Here is a 17,505-nt window from a genome sequence, read left to right as displayed (position 1 = left end):
TTTAGTCTGTAAATTGTGTCCAGCTCTTTTGCAACCCTATGGACTGTGTAGCCCACCAGGCTCTTCTGTCCATGAGATTTTCCTGACAAGAATGCTGGAGTGGGTTGCCATTTCCTTCTCCAGGGGATCTTCCTGACCCAGGGATTGAACCTGGGTTGCCTGCTTTGCAGGCAGATTCTTGGCTGATTGAGCCATTAAATATTTGAGGTGTCCTGCAGTCAATGGGCAGGGAAGGCAATGGCACCCCACTCCAGTACTCTTGCCTGGAAAATCCCATGGATGGAGGAGCCTGGTAGGCTGCAGTCCATGGGGTCGCCAACAGTCGGACACGACTGAGGGACTTGACTTTCACTTTTCACTTTCGTGCATTGGAGAAGGAAATGGCAACCCACTCCAGTGTTCTTGCCTTGAGAATCCCAGGGACGGGGGAGCCTGGTGGGCTGCTGTCTATGGTGTCGCACAGAGTTGGACACGACTGAGGCGACTTAGCAGCAGCAGCAGCAGTCCACGGGCCCTCAAAGAGTTGGATATGACTTAGTGACTGAACAACAGCAATGGGTAAGCATATAAACACACATTTACTAACATGCTTAACATAGGAAATAAATGTCCCATAAAGTAAAAAACTAGAGATATTATGTAAGTCCCTGTACATATCCCTCCCTGTCCTTTTCCTCTGCTCTTTCCCTGGCAACTCTTCCACTAGGGCACTAAAATTCATTCACTGTCACCACTTTCAGCTCTTGTCTGAATGTCTCTTCAAGCCTAGCTTCTCTTGGGGATTTGATGCCTTCCCCAGCAGCCCGCTTAAGTGGTGGCGGTTTCTCCCCTGCAGATGTTTTTCCGGAGATGGATGAATGCCTGCTTTCCTTGTATCTAGTTGTTGATTCCAGTCCATCCTCCCTTGCTTAGCCCTAAAACTCCTGAGCTTTAAATCTCATCAGAGTTATCACTACCTAGCACTGTTGCTACCCTTATTCTGTCCCTGATCTTCCAACAAGGAAGATTTTGTTAACAAAAAGTTTCTCAACAATTTTAGCTCCTGGTTCACTATTACTCTACACCCAAGCTCCTTTTTTAATTATTTATAATCTCAGTGCATATGTAGATGATTATTTTGGCATCCGGCCTCTCTGTTCCTTGAACTCCCTTTTCCAGTTATCTTAGTCTCTAACTCAGCTCTTCATTCCCCTAGAACTTGCCATTACTAATAGCTACAATTCTTTACAATCTCATTCGAAGTATCCAGCTGTCTGACCAATACCTGTCTTCCTTCAACTCACCAGGACCAGATTAAATATAATTATGTTAATCTTCTTACTGCTGCTCCTTATCTTTATGCCCTTTTTTATGCATGTTCAGTTTAAACCTCATATCAAATTATCCTGTATGGCATATGCCATCAAACCCCTTGATCCTCTCTCAGTCATACTTAACTTTGAAAACAACTTCATTAAACCCAGCTGTCTACCTATTACATGCCAGAACCATGCAGAAAGAAAGACATCTCACCCACTTACTGACTTTATCTCGTATTTGTGCCAATGGACCTCAACTAGGTCCTTAATGCTATCTGGCAGTCACACTTTACTTCTTTAAATTATTCAGTTTCCCAATCTGCTGGATGATTGTTTTATAACCTTTTCTCTCTCTTATCTTGGATGTATCCTCCTTATTTTCAAGCTTGGCTGACCACTTTTCTAAGTCACTGAGAAAACTGAAGCAAGTAGAAGAGAAATAATTAATTTTCATTACCATATCTGTCCATCTACCAGTATCTTCATCTGTGTAATCTACCTTTCTTTCTGTTACCGCAGATGAGCTGTCTGTCCTTCTGCCTAAAGCCAAGAACTCTGCTTGTGTCCTGAATCCATTTTTAGGGATCAGAAAGACTACCCCAGGTTTGCTGTTTCATTAAAAGACCTCACAGGACACAGCATGCAGCCATACTCAATGGCTATGATATATTGCAATGAAATAAGTAATGCAAAATCAGCAAAAGGAAAAGAATGCATGGGACAAAATCCAGAGAAAACAAGATACAAGCTTTTAAGAGTTCTCTCCAGGTGGAGGGGAGTCATGGGACACACTTGATTTTTCCAGTAACAATGTGTGACTTTGCACTGGAAGTGTTGACTGCTAGGGAAGCTCATTAGTGATGCAGTGCTGTAGGATTTTACTTGTCACCTTCTGCTGAGCTCATAGCGATATTTCATAGTCCTGAAGGGAAGCAGGTGTTCAGTATAAATGACATAGTTTGTACAAAACAGGTGAAGTAAAGTCAGCCACTCTTAGTAGTTCCGAGAGTGGTGGGAACACTCCCCAAAACCAGTTTCCAAACACCAGAACCAACTTGCAGCCAGGCCTCTCTATCTTAGAGCAGTTTTAAGCCTGTTATAGTATGCCTACTTAGGGATGTTGCTTTTATGATTCTTTCTCCCTTAAACTGCATTTTGTGTTGTTCTTTACTGAATCATTTCTTTCAACAAATGAATGTACTGTTGATTTTTCCTTATTTAAAAAATAAAAATTAAAAAAGCAAGAACAAAAACCTCTTGATCTCAGTTTCCCTGCCAGCTACTGTCAGTTTTCCAGTTTTCTTTTGGCTCAGTTTTCTCTTAAACCCATTCCTATCAGGCCTTAACCTCACCCACTCTGCTCATCTTTATATAAATGAATCTAGCGTTCAAGTCTCAACCCTCATTTTGCTCGATCTGTTAGCAGCATCTGCCACCACTTAGCATTCCTTTCTCTATGCTGCACATTCTTGACGTGGCTTCCGAGTCTCCACATTCTTTCAGCTTTCTTATTTCACTAGCTACCCCTTTTCAATCTTTTCTTCTCCCTCATCCCTTGTGAGCATAGTGCCTTAGGCTCTGTCCTTGATCCTCTTCTTGTCTCAATCTATCTTGATTTCTTTGATGATACATCCAGTCTCACAGTTTTAAAATTTAAGACCATGTTTATGCTAATTCTGTTTACTTTTCCACTTCGTACATCTTTCCTATATGGCTGTTCTGTATCTCTACTCGAAAGTCTTACAGAATCTCAGACTCAGCAGGTCTAAAATGAAATCCTGGACTTCTCCCCAAAGCCTGATTCATCTACAAGTCTTCCTTGTCTACAGTTATTTATCATATATTCAGTGGTTATAAAGGACAGAATTTATAGTGTATTGTAAATGGTCCAGTTAAGTCACTTTTTAGTTTATATCCCTAGAAGGTAACTGTCATGGCAATTTGGTACCCATCATCATTTATTAAAAAAAAATGAATTATATGAAGAAACTCTTTTTTAACACTTCAAATTTTACATAATTTACTTTTCTCCACCTAAAATTTTCCTTCCACTTTTTCTGTGTAATTTTTTGCTAATTTAAATGTGTTTTATATTTAGGAGGCTTCTATCATTTGTTCAGTCAAGTTTGCTACAATAAATGTGTATGTACATTGAAGGGTTTTTATTTCTTCATCAAAACAGTCTAAACCTAAAGCTTTTTCTTTTGTTTTTTGAGGGTTTTTTTTTTTTTTAAATACAGTTGTACAAGTACGTAATTGGTAAAACTTGAAATACTACAATATTTGACAAGTAATTATCAAACATCAAGAGTAAACTCATCCTAAATGCATCAGTTAATGAATGCAGGGGCTTTAAACAATATCTTCTTTTTCTTTTAATAATTTTGTTGATTCATTCATATGTGACTGTGCTTGGTCTTCATTGCTGCTGCACAAACTTTCCTCTAGCTGTGGCTATCAGCAGCTACTCACTCGTGTGGTTTTCCGGCTTCTCGTTGCGGTGGAGGAGCATGAACTCCAGGGCGCGTGGACTTCAGTAGCTGCAGCACGTGGGCTTCCGTAGTTGCTACTCCCAGACTCTAGAGCACAGGCTCAGTAGTTGCGGCACGCAAGCTTAGTTTCTCCGTGGCATGCGGGATCCTCCGGGACCAGGTGCTGAACCCATGTGATCTGCCCTGGCGGGCAACTCCTCAGCACTGAGCCACCAGGGAAGCTCAGCCGAATTTTCTTTATTTGTAGATGAATGAGAATTATTCCTAGAATGAGATGAGGTCCGTCTAGTCAGCTTGAAGTATATTCTTTTTTTTATGTTAGTATAAATTAATCTTGTTCAGATAAACAAGCAGATTGGAATAGAAATGGTACTGTTTTAGCAGCTTTAATCTTTTTGGATGAACTCCTGAATTACAGCAGCAGATTGCAAAGTGATTTGTCATAAAGGTAATATTTAATGGTCAATCACCTAACAATACTTAGCTCAGCTTTCAATTTTACTGAAGTCAGAGAACTGGTGTCCACATGTCTCACAAAAGCATTTGTTACTGTAATGAGAGGAGGTTTTCACTTTTTTTGGAAGAAAAGCTATGACCAACATAGACAGTATATTAAAAAGGAGAAGCATTACTTTGCTGACAAAGGTCCATCTAGTCAAAGCTATGGTTTTTCCAGTAGTCACATATGGATGTGAGAGTTGGACTGTAAAGAAAGCTGAACACCGAAGAATTAATGCTGTTGAACTGTGGTGTTGGAGAAGACTCTTGAGAGTCCCTTGGACTGCAAGGAGATCAAACCAGTCAATCTTAAAGGAAATCAGTCTTGAATATTCATTGGAAGGACTGATGCTAAAGCTGAAAGTCCAATACTTTGGCCACCTGATGGAAAGAACTGACACATTGGAAAAGACCCTGCTGCTGGGAAAAATGGAAAGCAGGATCAGATGGTTGGATGGCATCACTGATTCCATTGACATGAGTTTGAGTAAGCTCCAGGAGTTAGTTATGGAAGCCTGGCATGCTGCAGTTCATGGGGTTGCAAAGAGTTGGACATGACTGGGTGACTGAACTAAACTTATCCACTTTTTTAATACTGATAATGTACTTTGAATGTCCTTCTCGCCCCTTTTTTGTTTTGTTTGTGCTTTCCTGGAGCATTGCAGCCTGCTTTTTCTTTTGGTCACATAGGAGAAGAATAATTGTGAAAAATATCAAATAGGGGAGAATTGTTCATAAACATATTCTCACATGTTGTAAATGTTGGATGTTGGAGAAAAAGAGCACATTAAAATTATATTCCTTGTAAAGTTTGACGATCTGTCAAGGTGGACATATCCATTTGAAGATATGTCCTGTGATATCCTAGTAAAACCTTTTAAAATTTCATTTACTATTTTTCATAGTTATGTCATAATTTTTTACATTTAAGTCACAATTGCAATTTTTCACACTTGCATAAGGGTTAACTCATACTTGAATTATACTCAAATCACAGTTACAATTTTTCACACTTACAGTTAAAGCCAAAAGCATTTTCAATGTTATTGTTTTAAAGCTCACAAGTAATGATTATTTGCACTTAATTGAATTAAATTTAATTTTACCTTTTCTGAGTGAAACTATTCTTCATGATTAAAAAGTCATCATGATATTTTGCCTGAAAATTGCATTAAATATGTCATTTGTTTAAAGTGTCTGATATCTTTGTAGGACTGAGTCTTCCCAAGTAGAAGTGTAATATATCTCTGTTTATCAAACTGTTGTATGTTAATTTAGTAAAGTTTTCTGTATTTTTTTTTCCAGAGAGCAGTCCTGCATATTTCCTGGAGATTATTCCTAGATATATTGATTTTTATAGTTATAGTGTGAATTATAATACAGGTGAAAAGCCATTCATGGCACTCAGATGGGGGTAATACATAGAATGCTTTTATATACAATCAGGGAACATCTGAAGGCCCAGTCATTGTGTAACAAGTCTGTTTATCACTGGGCAAATAAAAGTATTTTACAGAATTCTACTGATATGTTTTTCCATAGGAGAGAAGAAGACAATTTGAACAAAATCTCAGAAAAACTGGTCTTGAGTTGGAAATTGAAGATAAAATGGTAAATGAAGTTATTAGTCTATACCAGAGTCTTGGTTTTTTGTTTCCTTGTACTCTGACCTTTGACTGACTAGACTGTTGTGTTTGAGAGCAAAATAAGTTTTTCTGCCTACAGACATTTACACTGGGGTTGACAGGGCCTGTGATATTCCAGGTAAATAACTAGGTCAGTGCTCTGAAATTGAGATGATGAGTGATGAGTGGAATGCTTTAAAAATAGGCATGCATAGTTCTCTTCAGGATCCAGAGAAAGTAAAGACATGGTTTTTGTTTCATATCTGTCTCATTTTGAAGGTGGCCTATAATCTAACACCTTGACTAGTTAACCTGGCTATCTTACAACACAGACTTTTAGTTAAGGCCTAGACATTTTTTTCTGTTCATTAACATGACATTTTTTTCCCCTAACCTACCGTTTACTTGTTTTGAATTTCTTTCCAAATTGCTTTTAAAGACCTATTTCAGATCCAACCCTGTCCATGAAATTCTAATACTCTAGTTCTAAATTAATATTCTCTACTTTGTATTTATTGCTGAATTTTTTCTTACTAAACTCTAATAAATATGAATGATACCATGTATTCTATCTGTAACTTAACTATTCTCCTTTGTAATGAACTGTTCTTACCTAAAGTTCTTCTTCTAGGTATAGGCAATACATTGAAACTGGGTAAGAAGAGCAAGTACATCTTATATTTTGTGTGTATTTCTCGTATGTCCTAAGCACAGTTCTGAGCTAATAGCTAGTTGTTAAAAACTTAAGAGATTGTCCAGAACCACATGTATTTCTATGGATATCAGGATAGTGTACATTGACCCTGAAATATATATTTTTAAAAATTCTCGCTTTGTTTTCTATGTCTCTTCCTTTCTCACACACATGAATAATGTGTTTGTATATACATGTGTGTGTGTGTATGTGTGTGTGTGTTGCTATTTTTAGCTGCCAAGACTCTTTTGAAACCCAGTGAACTGTAGCCCACCAGGCTCCTCCATCCATGGCATTTCCCAGGCAAGAATGCTGGAATGGGTTGGCATTTCCTTCTCCAGGTGATCTTCCCAACCCATGGATTGAACCTGTGCCCCTCCTGCATTGCAGGCAGATTCTTTACCACTGAGCCACCAGGAAAACCCACATATTATACATACATACACACACACACACACACACACACACACACACACACATATGTATCTCATATAAATATATATGAGAAAGAAATGGCAATCCACTCCAGTATTCTTGCCTGGGAAATCCCATGAACTGACGAGCCTGGTGGGCTACAGTCCATGAGGTTACAAAAGGCCAGATACACCTGAGCAACTAAACGAGAAGAAGGTATGTACCACTGTTTTAAGCATTACTTTTCTAGAAATTTTGCTGAAATTTTTCAAAAAATTGAGAATGGTATGACATCTTTAATTTGAGGTTTTGTAAAAATTTTCTTTCTTTAATCAATTTAGTAATCTTTCCACTATTTTGCCTCCATTTTATACAGAACTCCGAAGATGGCAGGACTTACTTTGTCAAGATCCATGCCCCTTGGGAAGTGTTAGTTACTTACGCCGAAGTGTTGGGAATCAAAATGCCTGTTAAGGAGAGTGATATTCCCTCAGCTGACAGAACCCCTTTTAGTTGTATGCTTGAGCCTCTGAAGCTCCCAAGGGGCGTGAAGCATCCTACTCCGGATTATTTCACTGTTCAGTTCAGCAGACATCGGCAAGAGCTCTTCCTCATTAAAGATGAGTCAAGCTTCTTTCCATCCTCATCAAGAAACAGAATTGTAGGTAGAGAAGACCTTTGGGTACATCCCTTCAAGTGTGCTTTTATATGTGTACATGTGTAATACTATGACTACAAGGTGTTTCTGTGTAAATTTTGATGTGTTCCATGATATTGGGCAGATTTGAATGTCCATCTTGGACCACATAACCCTGTCAACCTCCCTACTTCTCAAATTGTTTAAAAGTGAATAGTTGACAGTGTGAATATAGCAAAGAGGCCTCATGCAATACTGGGGAAATTACTTAATTAAGACCTAGAGGACTTTGATGTTGTAAGATTTCTGTAAAATCATTCTATAATTTTAGCCTTTGGTTTTATATATTCAGTGCATATTAGGAGAAATATTGGTCATTCCAAATGGAAATGAAGTGTTTTAATTTCTGTATATATGGTGTTGACTGGGAAAAAAAAAGCACAAGCTAAATGTTGAGAATTATGTTTTATTCAGGGACATTGTCATAGACTATAGCCTCTGAGGAACTGTTGCAAAGAGGTCATGGAGGACCCAGGATAAAACAAACAAACAAACATGTAATGGAGCATTAAAAGATTACTGCTAATCACAAAATGCAGATATCTCAAGTTAATAATTTTAGTGCTTTTCTGGGTATGGGAAGATTGAGGAGTCTGGGGTGTTGAAATTATTCCTTTGATATACCTCTTAACTATGTAGGACCTGTATCCTGCTTTTCTCTCTCCTGAATTCCCCATTGTGGCATGGCTGCAGTAGTTAATGGCTTGTTGGCAGGCAGCATTCTTTGTTTATTGAAATGGAAGGCATTATTTTATTTTGTCCACAATAGACAGCATTTGAGAAACCTCAGAGCTTTTTCCTTTCATTTAAAGCCATTTTCAGTCTTTTTTATAATAATATTTCCTCTCCAGTTGTAGTCCTAGAATCTAAATTTCTCATTAAAAATCTCTCACCATTTCTTTGCCCCTGTTTCTTCTTGTTAAAATAAGAGTAATGCCTACCTCATAGGTTACCCTGAGAATTAAATGAGTTAAGGTGTGAAGGACTTTGAATAGTTTCTGGAATGCATGAGGGATTTACTAAGTGTGAGATCCTATTATTATTGATCTGACTTTAGAGGAAAAAAATTCAGGTTCTTTGTTACTATGTATCTCTTACTTTGTTACTATGTATCTGTTACCTACTAATGAAATCACCAGGGTTCTAACAATGACAAGAGTGGTCTTGAGATTACTTACTCTTTCCTTGAGGAATGAGAGACTTCATTCCCTTTAGATTCACCACTCCTAAGTGTCTAAGAAGGATTTTGAAATAGTCATTCTTCTAGTCCCTAGATCTGGTTTTTGAACAATTCACTGACAGGAACATTAAACAAAATGTAATACCATTACATTGCATTGCATTACATTGCATTAAACAAAATGCAAATCAACAAACTAAAAGTTCTCTCCCTTGTCTTACTTGGATTAAAAAGCACCAGTAGCAGGAACAGCAGATCTAAGAGGCAACATTTAAGGGGATGTTGAGCACATGGCCTGAAATCAGAAGGCCAGATTTCAATTCCCAAGTCTACTTTATAAACAAGGTAATCTGTCTTAAAACAGAGAATGGTAAAGACTAGCGTTATTGGAAAGATCAAATGAAAAAGTGTACATGAAGCCCTCTGTAAACTGTAAATGCTTTAAAATATTGCTAGCAATAGGCGATTGAATTTATAGGAATAAGTTAGTAACTTGTTCAGGTATAGATAGGTCAGTACTCATTTAGCTTTACTTGTTTTTTGTCACGAGTGCTATACGTTGGGTTAATTCAGCATTAAAACTCAACAACTTCCCCTCCTTCATAATGGAGCAATATTGTTCTTGCTCTATTCAGGAAGTTATTTGGAAAATTGATGTAGAAAAGACCCTTCCTTCCTATCTTCAACTGGAACACTATAGTTCATGTATATATATAAACTGCACATTGTTACAAGAGCATCTTTCATTGGTACAGGATTTCATACTTTTCAAAGCATCTTCATCATGATATCTGAGCCTCACAATGTGTATTTCACAGATGACCCCTCTGTTAGGCTTGGCGGTACTATTTGCCACATAATTTATTCTAAGTTCATCTACTAATTGAAGTGTTCATAATAATAAAGCTTCTCATATCTCTATGTGAAGCAGATAGCTACAACTTGGGACCAGATGCCCAGAATACACTCCCATATAGAGACAAGGAAACAGCGATGCCGCCTTTCTTGATGTTTTCATTTGAAAGAGACGGTTCCTAGAAAACTTAAGAAAAACACTCCTGAGTTAGAGAACTGGCAAAAAGTTTATTTAGCTTTTAAAAGGATTTGCATACATCTCTGAGAGAAGAGAAAAAGAATTTATAATTATAAGTCTCTGAAGGAAATGCTCTAAGATTTGGCACCAGGGAAATGTCTGTTCTTTCGTTCCTACCTCCATCCCTCCATCCTTCTTTACTCTCTCTTTTTCCCTTCCTTTCTGTCTTTCTTTCTTACTATTTTGACATATACCAAATGCGTGTATCCAAATTTGTATATTTCTCAGTCATAAGTGCAAGTATATACTTAAAACAGTGACACTTCAAATGTGCGAAATAGTCTTGAGTTTCCTTAAAATACTATTACTGTTAATAATAGCAAGTATTTAAATCAGTTCAGTTCAGTCGCTCAGTTGTGTCTGACTCTTTGCGACCCCATGTCGCAGTATGCCAGGCCTCCCTGTCCAACACCAACTCCCAGAGTTCACTCAAACTCATGTCCATCAAGTCAGTGATGCCATGCAGCCATCTCATCCTCTGTCGTCCCCTTTTGCTCCTGCCCCCAATCCCTCATAGCATCAGTCTTTTCCAATGAGTCAGCTTTTTGCATGAGGTGGCCAAAGTATTGGAGTTTTAGCTTTAGCATCAGTCTTTCCAATGAACACCCAGGACTGATCTCCTTTAGAATGGAGTGATTGGATCTCCTTGCAGTCCAAGGGACTCTCAAGAGTTTTCTCCAACACCGCAGTTCAAAAGCATCAATTCTTCAGCACTCAGCTTTCTTCATAGTCCAACTCTCACATCCATACATGACCACAGAAAAAACCATAGCTTTGACTAGATGGACCTTGTTGGCAAAGTAATGTCTCTGCTTTTGAATATGCAATCTAGGTTGGTCATAACTTTTCTTCCAAGAAGTAAGCATCTCTTAATTTCCTGGCTGCAGTCACCATCTGCAATGATTTTGGAGCCCCCCAAAACAAAGTCTGACACTGTTTCCACTGTTTCCCCATCTATTTCCCAGGAAGTGATGGGACCAGATGCCATGATCTTAGTCTTCTGAATTTTGAGCTTTAAGCCAACTTTTCCACTCTTCTCTTTCACCTTCATTAAGAGGCTTTTTAGTTCCTCTTCACTTTCTGCCATCAGGGTGGTATCATCTGCATATCTGAGGTTATTGATATTTCTCCCCTCAGTCTTGATTCTAGCTTGTGCTTCTTCCAGCCCAGCATTTCTCATGATGTACTCTGCATAGAAGTTAAATAAGCATGGTGACAATATACAGCCTTGATGTACTCCTTTTCCTGTTTGGAACCAGTGTGTTGTTCCATGTCCAGTTCTAACTGTTGCTTCCTGACCTGCATACAGGTTTCTCAAGAGACAGGTCAGGTGGTCTAGTATTTGCATCTCTTTCAGAATTTTCCACAGTTTATTGTGATCCACACAGTCAAAGGCTTTGGCATAGTCAATAAAGCAGAGATAGATGTTTTTCTGGAACTCTCTTGCTTTATCGATGATCCGGTGGATCTTGGCAATTTGATCTCTGGTTCTTCTGCCTTTTCTAAAACCAGCTTGAACATCAGGGAGTTCACGGTTCACGTATTGCTAAAGCCTGGCTTGAAGAATTTTGAGCATTACTTTACTAACGTGTGAGATAAATGCAATTTGTGGTAGTTTGAGCATTCTTTGGCATTGCTTTTCTTTGGGATTAGAATGAAAACTGACCTTTTCCAGTCCTGTGGCCACTGCTGAGTTTTCCACATTTGCTGGCATATTGAGTGCAGCACTTTCATAGCATCATCTTTCTGGATTTGAAATAGCTCAACTGGAATTCCATCACCTCCACTAACTTTGTTCGTAGTGATGCTTTCTAAGGCCCACTTGACTTCACATTCCAGGATGTCTGGCTCTAGGTGAATGATCACACCATCATGATTATCTGGGTTGTGAAGGTCTTTTTTGTACAGTTCTTCTGTGTATTCTTGCCACCTCTTCTTAATATCTTCTGCTTCTGTTAGGTCCTTACCATTTTTGTCCTTTATCGAGCCCATCTTTGCATGATATGTTCCCCTGGTATCTCTAATTTTCTTGAGAAATTTCCCATTCTGTTGTTTTCCTCTATTTCTATGCATTGATCGCTGAGGAAGGCTTTCTTATCTCTCCTTGCTATTCTTTGGAACTCTGCATTCAGATGCTTATATCTTTCCTTTTCTCCTTTGCTGTTCACTTCTCTTGTTTTCACAGCTATTTATAAGGCCTCCCCGGACAGCCATTTTGCTTTTTTGCATTTCTTTTCCATGGGGATGGTCTTGATCCCTGTCTCCTGTACAATGTCATGAACCTCATTCCATAGTTCATCAGGCAGTCTATCAGATCTAGTCTGATATTTAAGTAGCACTAATATTTAAATAGCACTTACTATATCCTAGACACTTTTTTTTGTACAACATAGTGATTCAATAGTTTTGCTGGTCATGCTCCATTTAAATGATAAAATAAAATGGTTATATTCCCTGTGCTCTCTAATATATCCATGTATCCTATTCATTTTGCATATAACAGTTTGTACCTCCTCTTATTCTCCATACCTCACCCCTCCCACCACCCTTCTCTTTATTGATGACCACTGGTGTGTTCTCTCTGAATCTGTTTCTGTTTTGTTACGTTCATTCATTTTATATATTTTTTTTAGATTATAGGTATCATATTCTGCATATTTGTCTTTCTCTGACTTATTACACTTAGCGTACTATCTTTCAGGTTCATCAGTGTTATAGCGGATGGCAAAATTGAATTCTTTGTTGTGACTGAGATCTATACTTTCAGATCGATGCTTACCCTTATAGTTTTCCCTTTTGTTATTACTTTAGGATCATAAAGTTTAAACACAGGCCTTCCATAGTCCTCTTATGTTTCATAAATTGTTATCTGAACTATTTATCCTCATCAATCCTGTGAAACAAAGTACTTACCAGGTGAATTACCAAACTTTAGTTGGACTTCTTTCTTCCCCCAAAGACCCTAAACTTTGATGTGCCCATAACCTGAGCCAATGTTGGCATGTAGACTAGCCCTTCCTTAACACAAAGAAAGACACTTCCTGAACCTGGCTTACTTCTCCATGTTGCCATATCTCTCTATTGCAGTAGTCTGCCTCATCCTCTTCCTATAATCCTTTAAAGTCTTTCCTAAGTCTAAATTTGTTTTTATTTGCCAATACCATGCTGTATTTATTAACATAGCTTTATCATAGGTCCTAATATCTGGAAGAATTCCACTTTGTTAGCTCCCCAATATAGAGTTCTTTTTGGTGAATCTTTCCTTGGGAAATAATCCAAAGTATGTAAAATAGCTAATATTTATCACATTATTTATAAAATTAAAACTACCTCACATAAATTATCATTTATTTATCAAGACATAAGTATTAAACAGCCCTTAAAATGAATAACCAGATTAGATAAAGATTCAAGGATGACAGACCTTGCAATCAGCAATTCCTTAGGTAATAAAATGTTTAAAATGTGAGGGGAAGAGAAATAGACCTACACAGAGTGAAAAAGGCCAAAATCAGAAAAGCAGAAATTTTGAAGTTTCTGAAAGACAAAAAACAGATGAGATTGAATTGAAAAATATACAAGAACACAGCCCAAGGAAAATACAGAGTTTTATAAAGGATAAGACTGATAAAAATATATAAATGATCCCATAGTAGTTATATAGAGAGGAATGATCTTCTTGAGTTAATAGATTCATCATCTTGTGTTAATATTAGGAAAAGGCCCTGTATGAAACATCAGAGTAATGAATTAGGAAGCCTTCAAGTGCTTGGCCAAGTGTCACTTCTACTCCCTATTACCCTAACTCAACTGTTAGGGGCAGTGATATTAGATTCCAACTTAAAGCCCCAATTGTACTATCAATTCTGGTACAAAGAACTCCCAGAGGAGCTTGGGACATGAGAAGAAAAAATAAGTTATAAGCCATTGTCCCTCTCCCTGAGGGAATAAGGAGCTCTCATACCCAGGAGGTGCAGTACCTATAACTCTACACAACCCCACCTTCTGCATCTTCCCCCAAACAGCAAGGGAAAGATTCCTTCCATTACCAGAGTCTGTATCTGCATTGAGAAAAACTCTGTGTGTGTGTGTGTGTGTCTGTGTGTTTTTAGTCGCTCAGTCATGTCTGACTCTTGCAACCCGATGGACTGTAGCCTGCCAGGCTCTTTTGTCTATGGGGATTCTCCAGGCAAGAATACTAGAGTAGGTTGCTATGCCCTTCTCCTGAGAAAAAGTTTAATTGTGATTTTGAAAAATGTGGAAAGCATACATTTCTGAAAGGTGTATCTATGCTTACCTCATAGGTTTATTATATTCTCTCACGGTGTCCTTTTGGCATGGAGGATGGGAAGAAAAGGTTTGGCATTGAAAGACTGCTAAATTCTAACACTTACTCATCTGCCTTTCCACTCCATGATGTAAGTATATGCTTGGTTTAGAAATACTGAGCCTGTTTTTGCTTTCCCACATTCAGAGGCTTACTTGTTGGGAGACAGAATCTTCCATTTGCTTCCTCTTTCATGACAGGTTGCTTAATCTCACTTATGTTGGGGGAAATCCCTTGGATTCCCTAGGTCCAAGCTGAGAACTATGCTAAACACATAGTTAAAACCTCTCCACATTGAGGTTTCAATGGAAATTTATTAAAACATCTTTACATTTGCACATGAGTTTTTTTTAGAACCCATATTGAAAATGGACGTTATATTATTAATAAAAGAACATTTTAGAACATAGCTTTTGAACATTTATATTCAGATTCATCAGATCTTTTCTTTTCATGCTTGTAAACTTTTGAAGTTGTAAAGGATTTAAATTGCATGCATTCTTGAACTCATTCATCAAATGTACAGTTGGTTTTAGTTACAGCGTAAAAAATTCCATGGACAGAGGCGTCTGGTGGGCTACAGTCCATGGAGTTGCAAAGAGACAGACATGACTGAGCAACAGAACACGCATCTTTGCAGAGCATTCTGTTAGGTATTATTGGAACACACCATGAATCCAGGCTCGCAGGCTAGGAATTTCTGGGAAGTAAAGCATAAATACAAATGCAAAACAAGCTAAAGACTTCAGTCCATAAGAAAGATTCAAATAACTGAGATTGTGCAGAAGGATTCCTTGGGCCTGGCAGATCATGTTGAGTTCAACAAAGAAGTGACATTTAGATCATGCAACCATTCACCCAAACCTACACCTTGACTTGTCAACCAAGACAGCCTAGTTTCTGGGGGTATCTGAGAGAAATCTTTCCTTTTGGATATTTAGCATTTGAATTTCATCACCTGTTATCAGCAGGCATCATTTGGCTAAATTCATGTGAACTACTTAAGGATCATTTCCTGGAGCTTTGCTTTCTTTTGTTCCTGTTTAACTCTTCCACACTTATAAAGGCTTTTTGATGATGATCTCTTTTTGATAAACACATACCTTTAGAATATAGAAGAATTAGGTATTTCTGTTTAAACAAGTGGCATCTTAATCATTGCCCATGTTTTTGAAAATTATATTGCTCTCATGGTTTCCAAAAGCCCAAAGGCAACCTCTCTCTTTTTCAGCTATTCTCTGTCAATATTTATTCAAGTGTTAGCTGTTGACTCTAAGTCTGTTCAACATTAGCTAGTTGATTATCTTTTCTATGTTAGCTACAAGGGTATAGAGGAATTTTCCGCAATGAGTGGCAATTCTCAATACAAGTATCAATTGAGGTGAATTTAACTTGTTTTAGAGAAACTCCCCACATACCCCCCACCACACACACATATTTTTTTCCCCTGGGCCCAAGAACTTCTAGGGGATAATGTATTTTAAACAATGCCAAGACATTTGATCAAGTAGAGAGATCTATAGTAGTTCAATAAACACTTTGCAATGCAGTCTTCTTCACCAATGGGTTCATTCTTTTTTGTGTGTGTGTGAAGATTTTAAAAAATATTTTCAGTTCCTAGCAAGCAGAAAAATCAGAGTTTCGTTGACTTTCATCTTTTTAAAAAATATTATCTATATTTATTTGTGGTTGCGCTGGGTCATTCTTGCTGCAAACAGGCTTTCTCTGGTTGTGGCAAGTGGGGGCTACCCTTTGCTACCCTTTGTTGTGGGGCGCAGGCTTCTCATTGCGGTAGCTTCTCTTGTTTCAGAGCATAGGCTCGAGGTGCCCAGGCTGTAGTAGCTGCAACACATGGGGTAGTCGCGGCAGAGTGTGGGCTCTTGGGCATGCAGGCTTCAGCAGTTGCTACACACAGGCTCAGTAGTTGTGGCTTGTGGGCACTATAGCTTGTGGGCTTTAGTAGTTGTGGCACATGGGCTCAGGAGTTGTGGCACGTGGGCCTAGTTGCTCCACAACATGCTTCAGGGACCATGGATCAAAGGGCTGTCCTCTTCTTTGGCAGGCAGATCCTTATCCACTGTGCCACCAGGAAGTTGCTTTCGTTTTGTTTTTTTTTTTTTTCTCAAAGATTTTGAGGATTGTTTGTTTTCAGGGCATTGATTCTTTTCTAACTATCAAACTGTCTTCAGTAACCAGCAATTTTAATCCATACATCTAGCCTTCTTGTAGAGTCCTCCATGCTCTCTAGAAAATCAGTCTTACTAGGCTGTTGCTAGAGAGAGCTATCATTTACTGTTAATTTTTACCTCTTTTTCTTTATTCTCTCCTCAATACAGATTTAGGTACTAGACTTTTCCCTTATGTGCTTTAAAGAAACTTTTTTTTTTTAAGATATCCAAATAGGCTACTTTTTTCTTTTTTCTTTGTAATTTCTCAAGATTCAGTAGGACTAGCTACAGGAGACGAAAGTTGGAATCTGGATGATATAAAATTTTGTACCTTGTCATGTGAGTTTAATTTTAAATTAGGTGTTTGCTCCATGTTGTCTTCAGCAGTTTGCTTTTCTAGGCAAACAGTTAAGGAAACAACATTGAACAAATATATATAGATAGTGCTCTGCATCGGTACTCAGCACTCAGTCAGGTCCTACGCTCTGCAACCCCATGGACTGTAGCCCACCAGTCTCCTCTGTCCTTGGAATTTTTCAGGCAAGAATACTAGAGTGGGTTGCCTTTTCCTACTCCAGGAAATCTTCCCAACCCAGGGATCAAGCTTGTATCTCCTGAATTTTCTGCACTGGACGGCAGATTCTTTACTGCTGCACCATCTGAGAAGCCCTAGGCAGAGCTCTGCTAAAACCTAATTAACTTTATATAAATAAGGCTACTTGGATCTTACCTGGTGGTTCAGTGGTAAATAACCCACCTGCCAATACAGGAGACATGATTCAGTCCCTTGGTGGGGAAGTTCCCCTGGAGAAGGAAATGGCAACCCATTCCAGTATTCTTGCCTGAGAAATCCGAAGGGAAGAAGAGCCGGGTGGGCTACAGTCCATACACAACTTAGCAACTAAACAATAGTAAGGCTACTTGGTACCTAAAAATGGGGGAGGAACTTATATGTGAAATAATGTTGAGGCTCTGAAGTGCCTTTGACTGTGTGGCTCACAACAAACTGTGGAAAATTC

The 17,505-nt window shown here is 38.4% G+C and overlaps 1 protein-coding gene across 2 annotated transcripts in view; it reads left to right on the top strand.

Annotated features, from left to right (window-relative positions):
- The window catches only part of ANO5 (anoctamin 5), a 97,108-nt gene that overhangs the window by 29,196 nt on the left and 50,407 nt on the right, over positions 1-17,505 (top strand). For both annotated transcript variants that reach the window (XR_011251648.1, XM_069565017.1), the window contains exons 6-8: positions 5,831-5,899; positions 7,398-7,682; positions 14,296-14,409. Coding sequence is in view for 1 of the 2 variants with exons in the window: in XM_069565017.1 (XP_069421118.1) it covers positions 5,831-5,899; positions 7,398-7,682; positions 14,296-14,409 (468 nt within the window). In the remaining variant the exon portion in view is untranslated. The remainder of the gene's footprint in view (positions 1-5,830; positions 5,900-7,397; positions 7,683-14,295; positions 14,410-17,505) is intronic.

The sequence above is a fragment of the Ovis canadensis genome, chromosome 21 (assembly GCF_042477335.2).
Source record: "Ovis canadensis isolate MfBH-ARS-UI-01 breed Bighorn chromosome 21, ARS-UI_OviCan_v2, whole genome shotgun sequence".
Classification (NCBI taxonomy): domain Eukaryota; kingdom Metazoa; phylum Chordata; class Mammalia; order Artiodactyla; family Bovidae; genus Ovis; species Ovis canadensis.
This window is presented reverse-complemented; position numbering and strand designations above follow the sequence as displayed.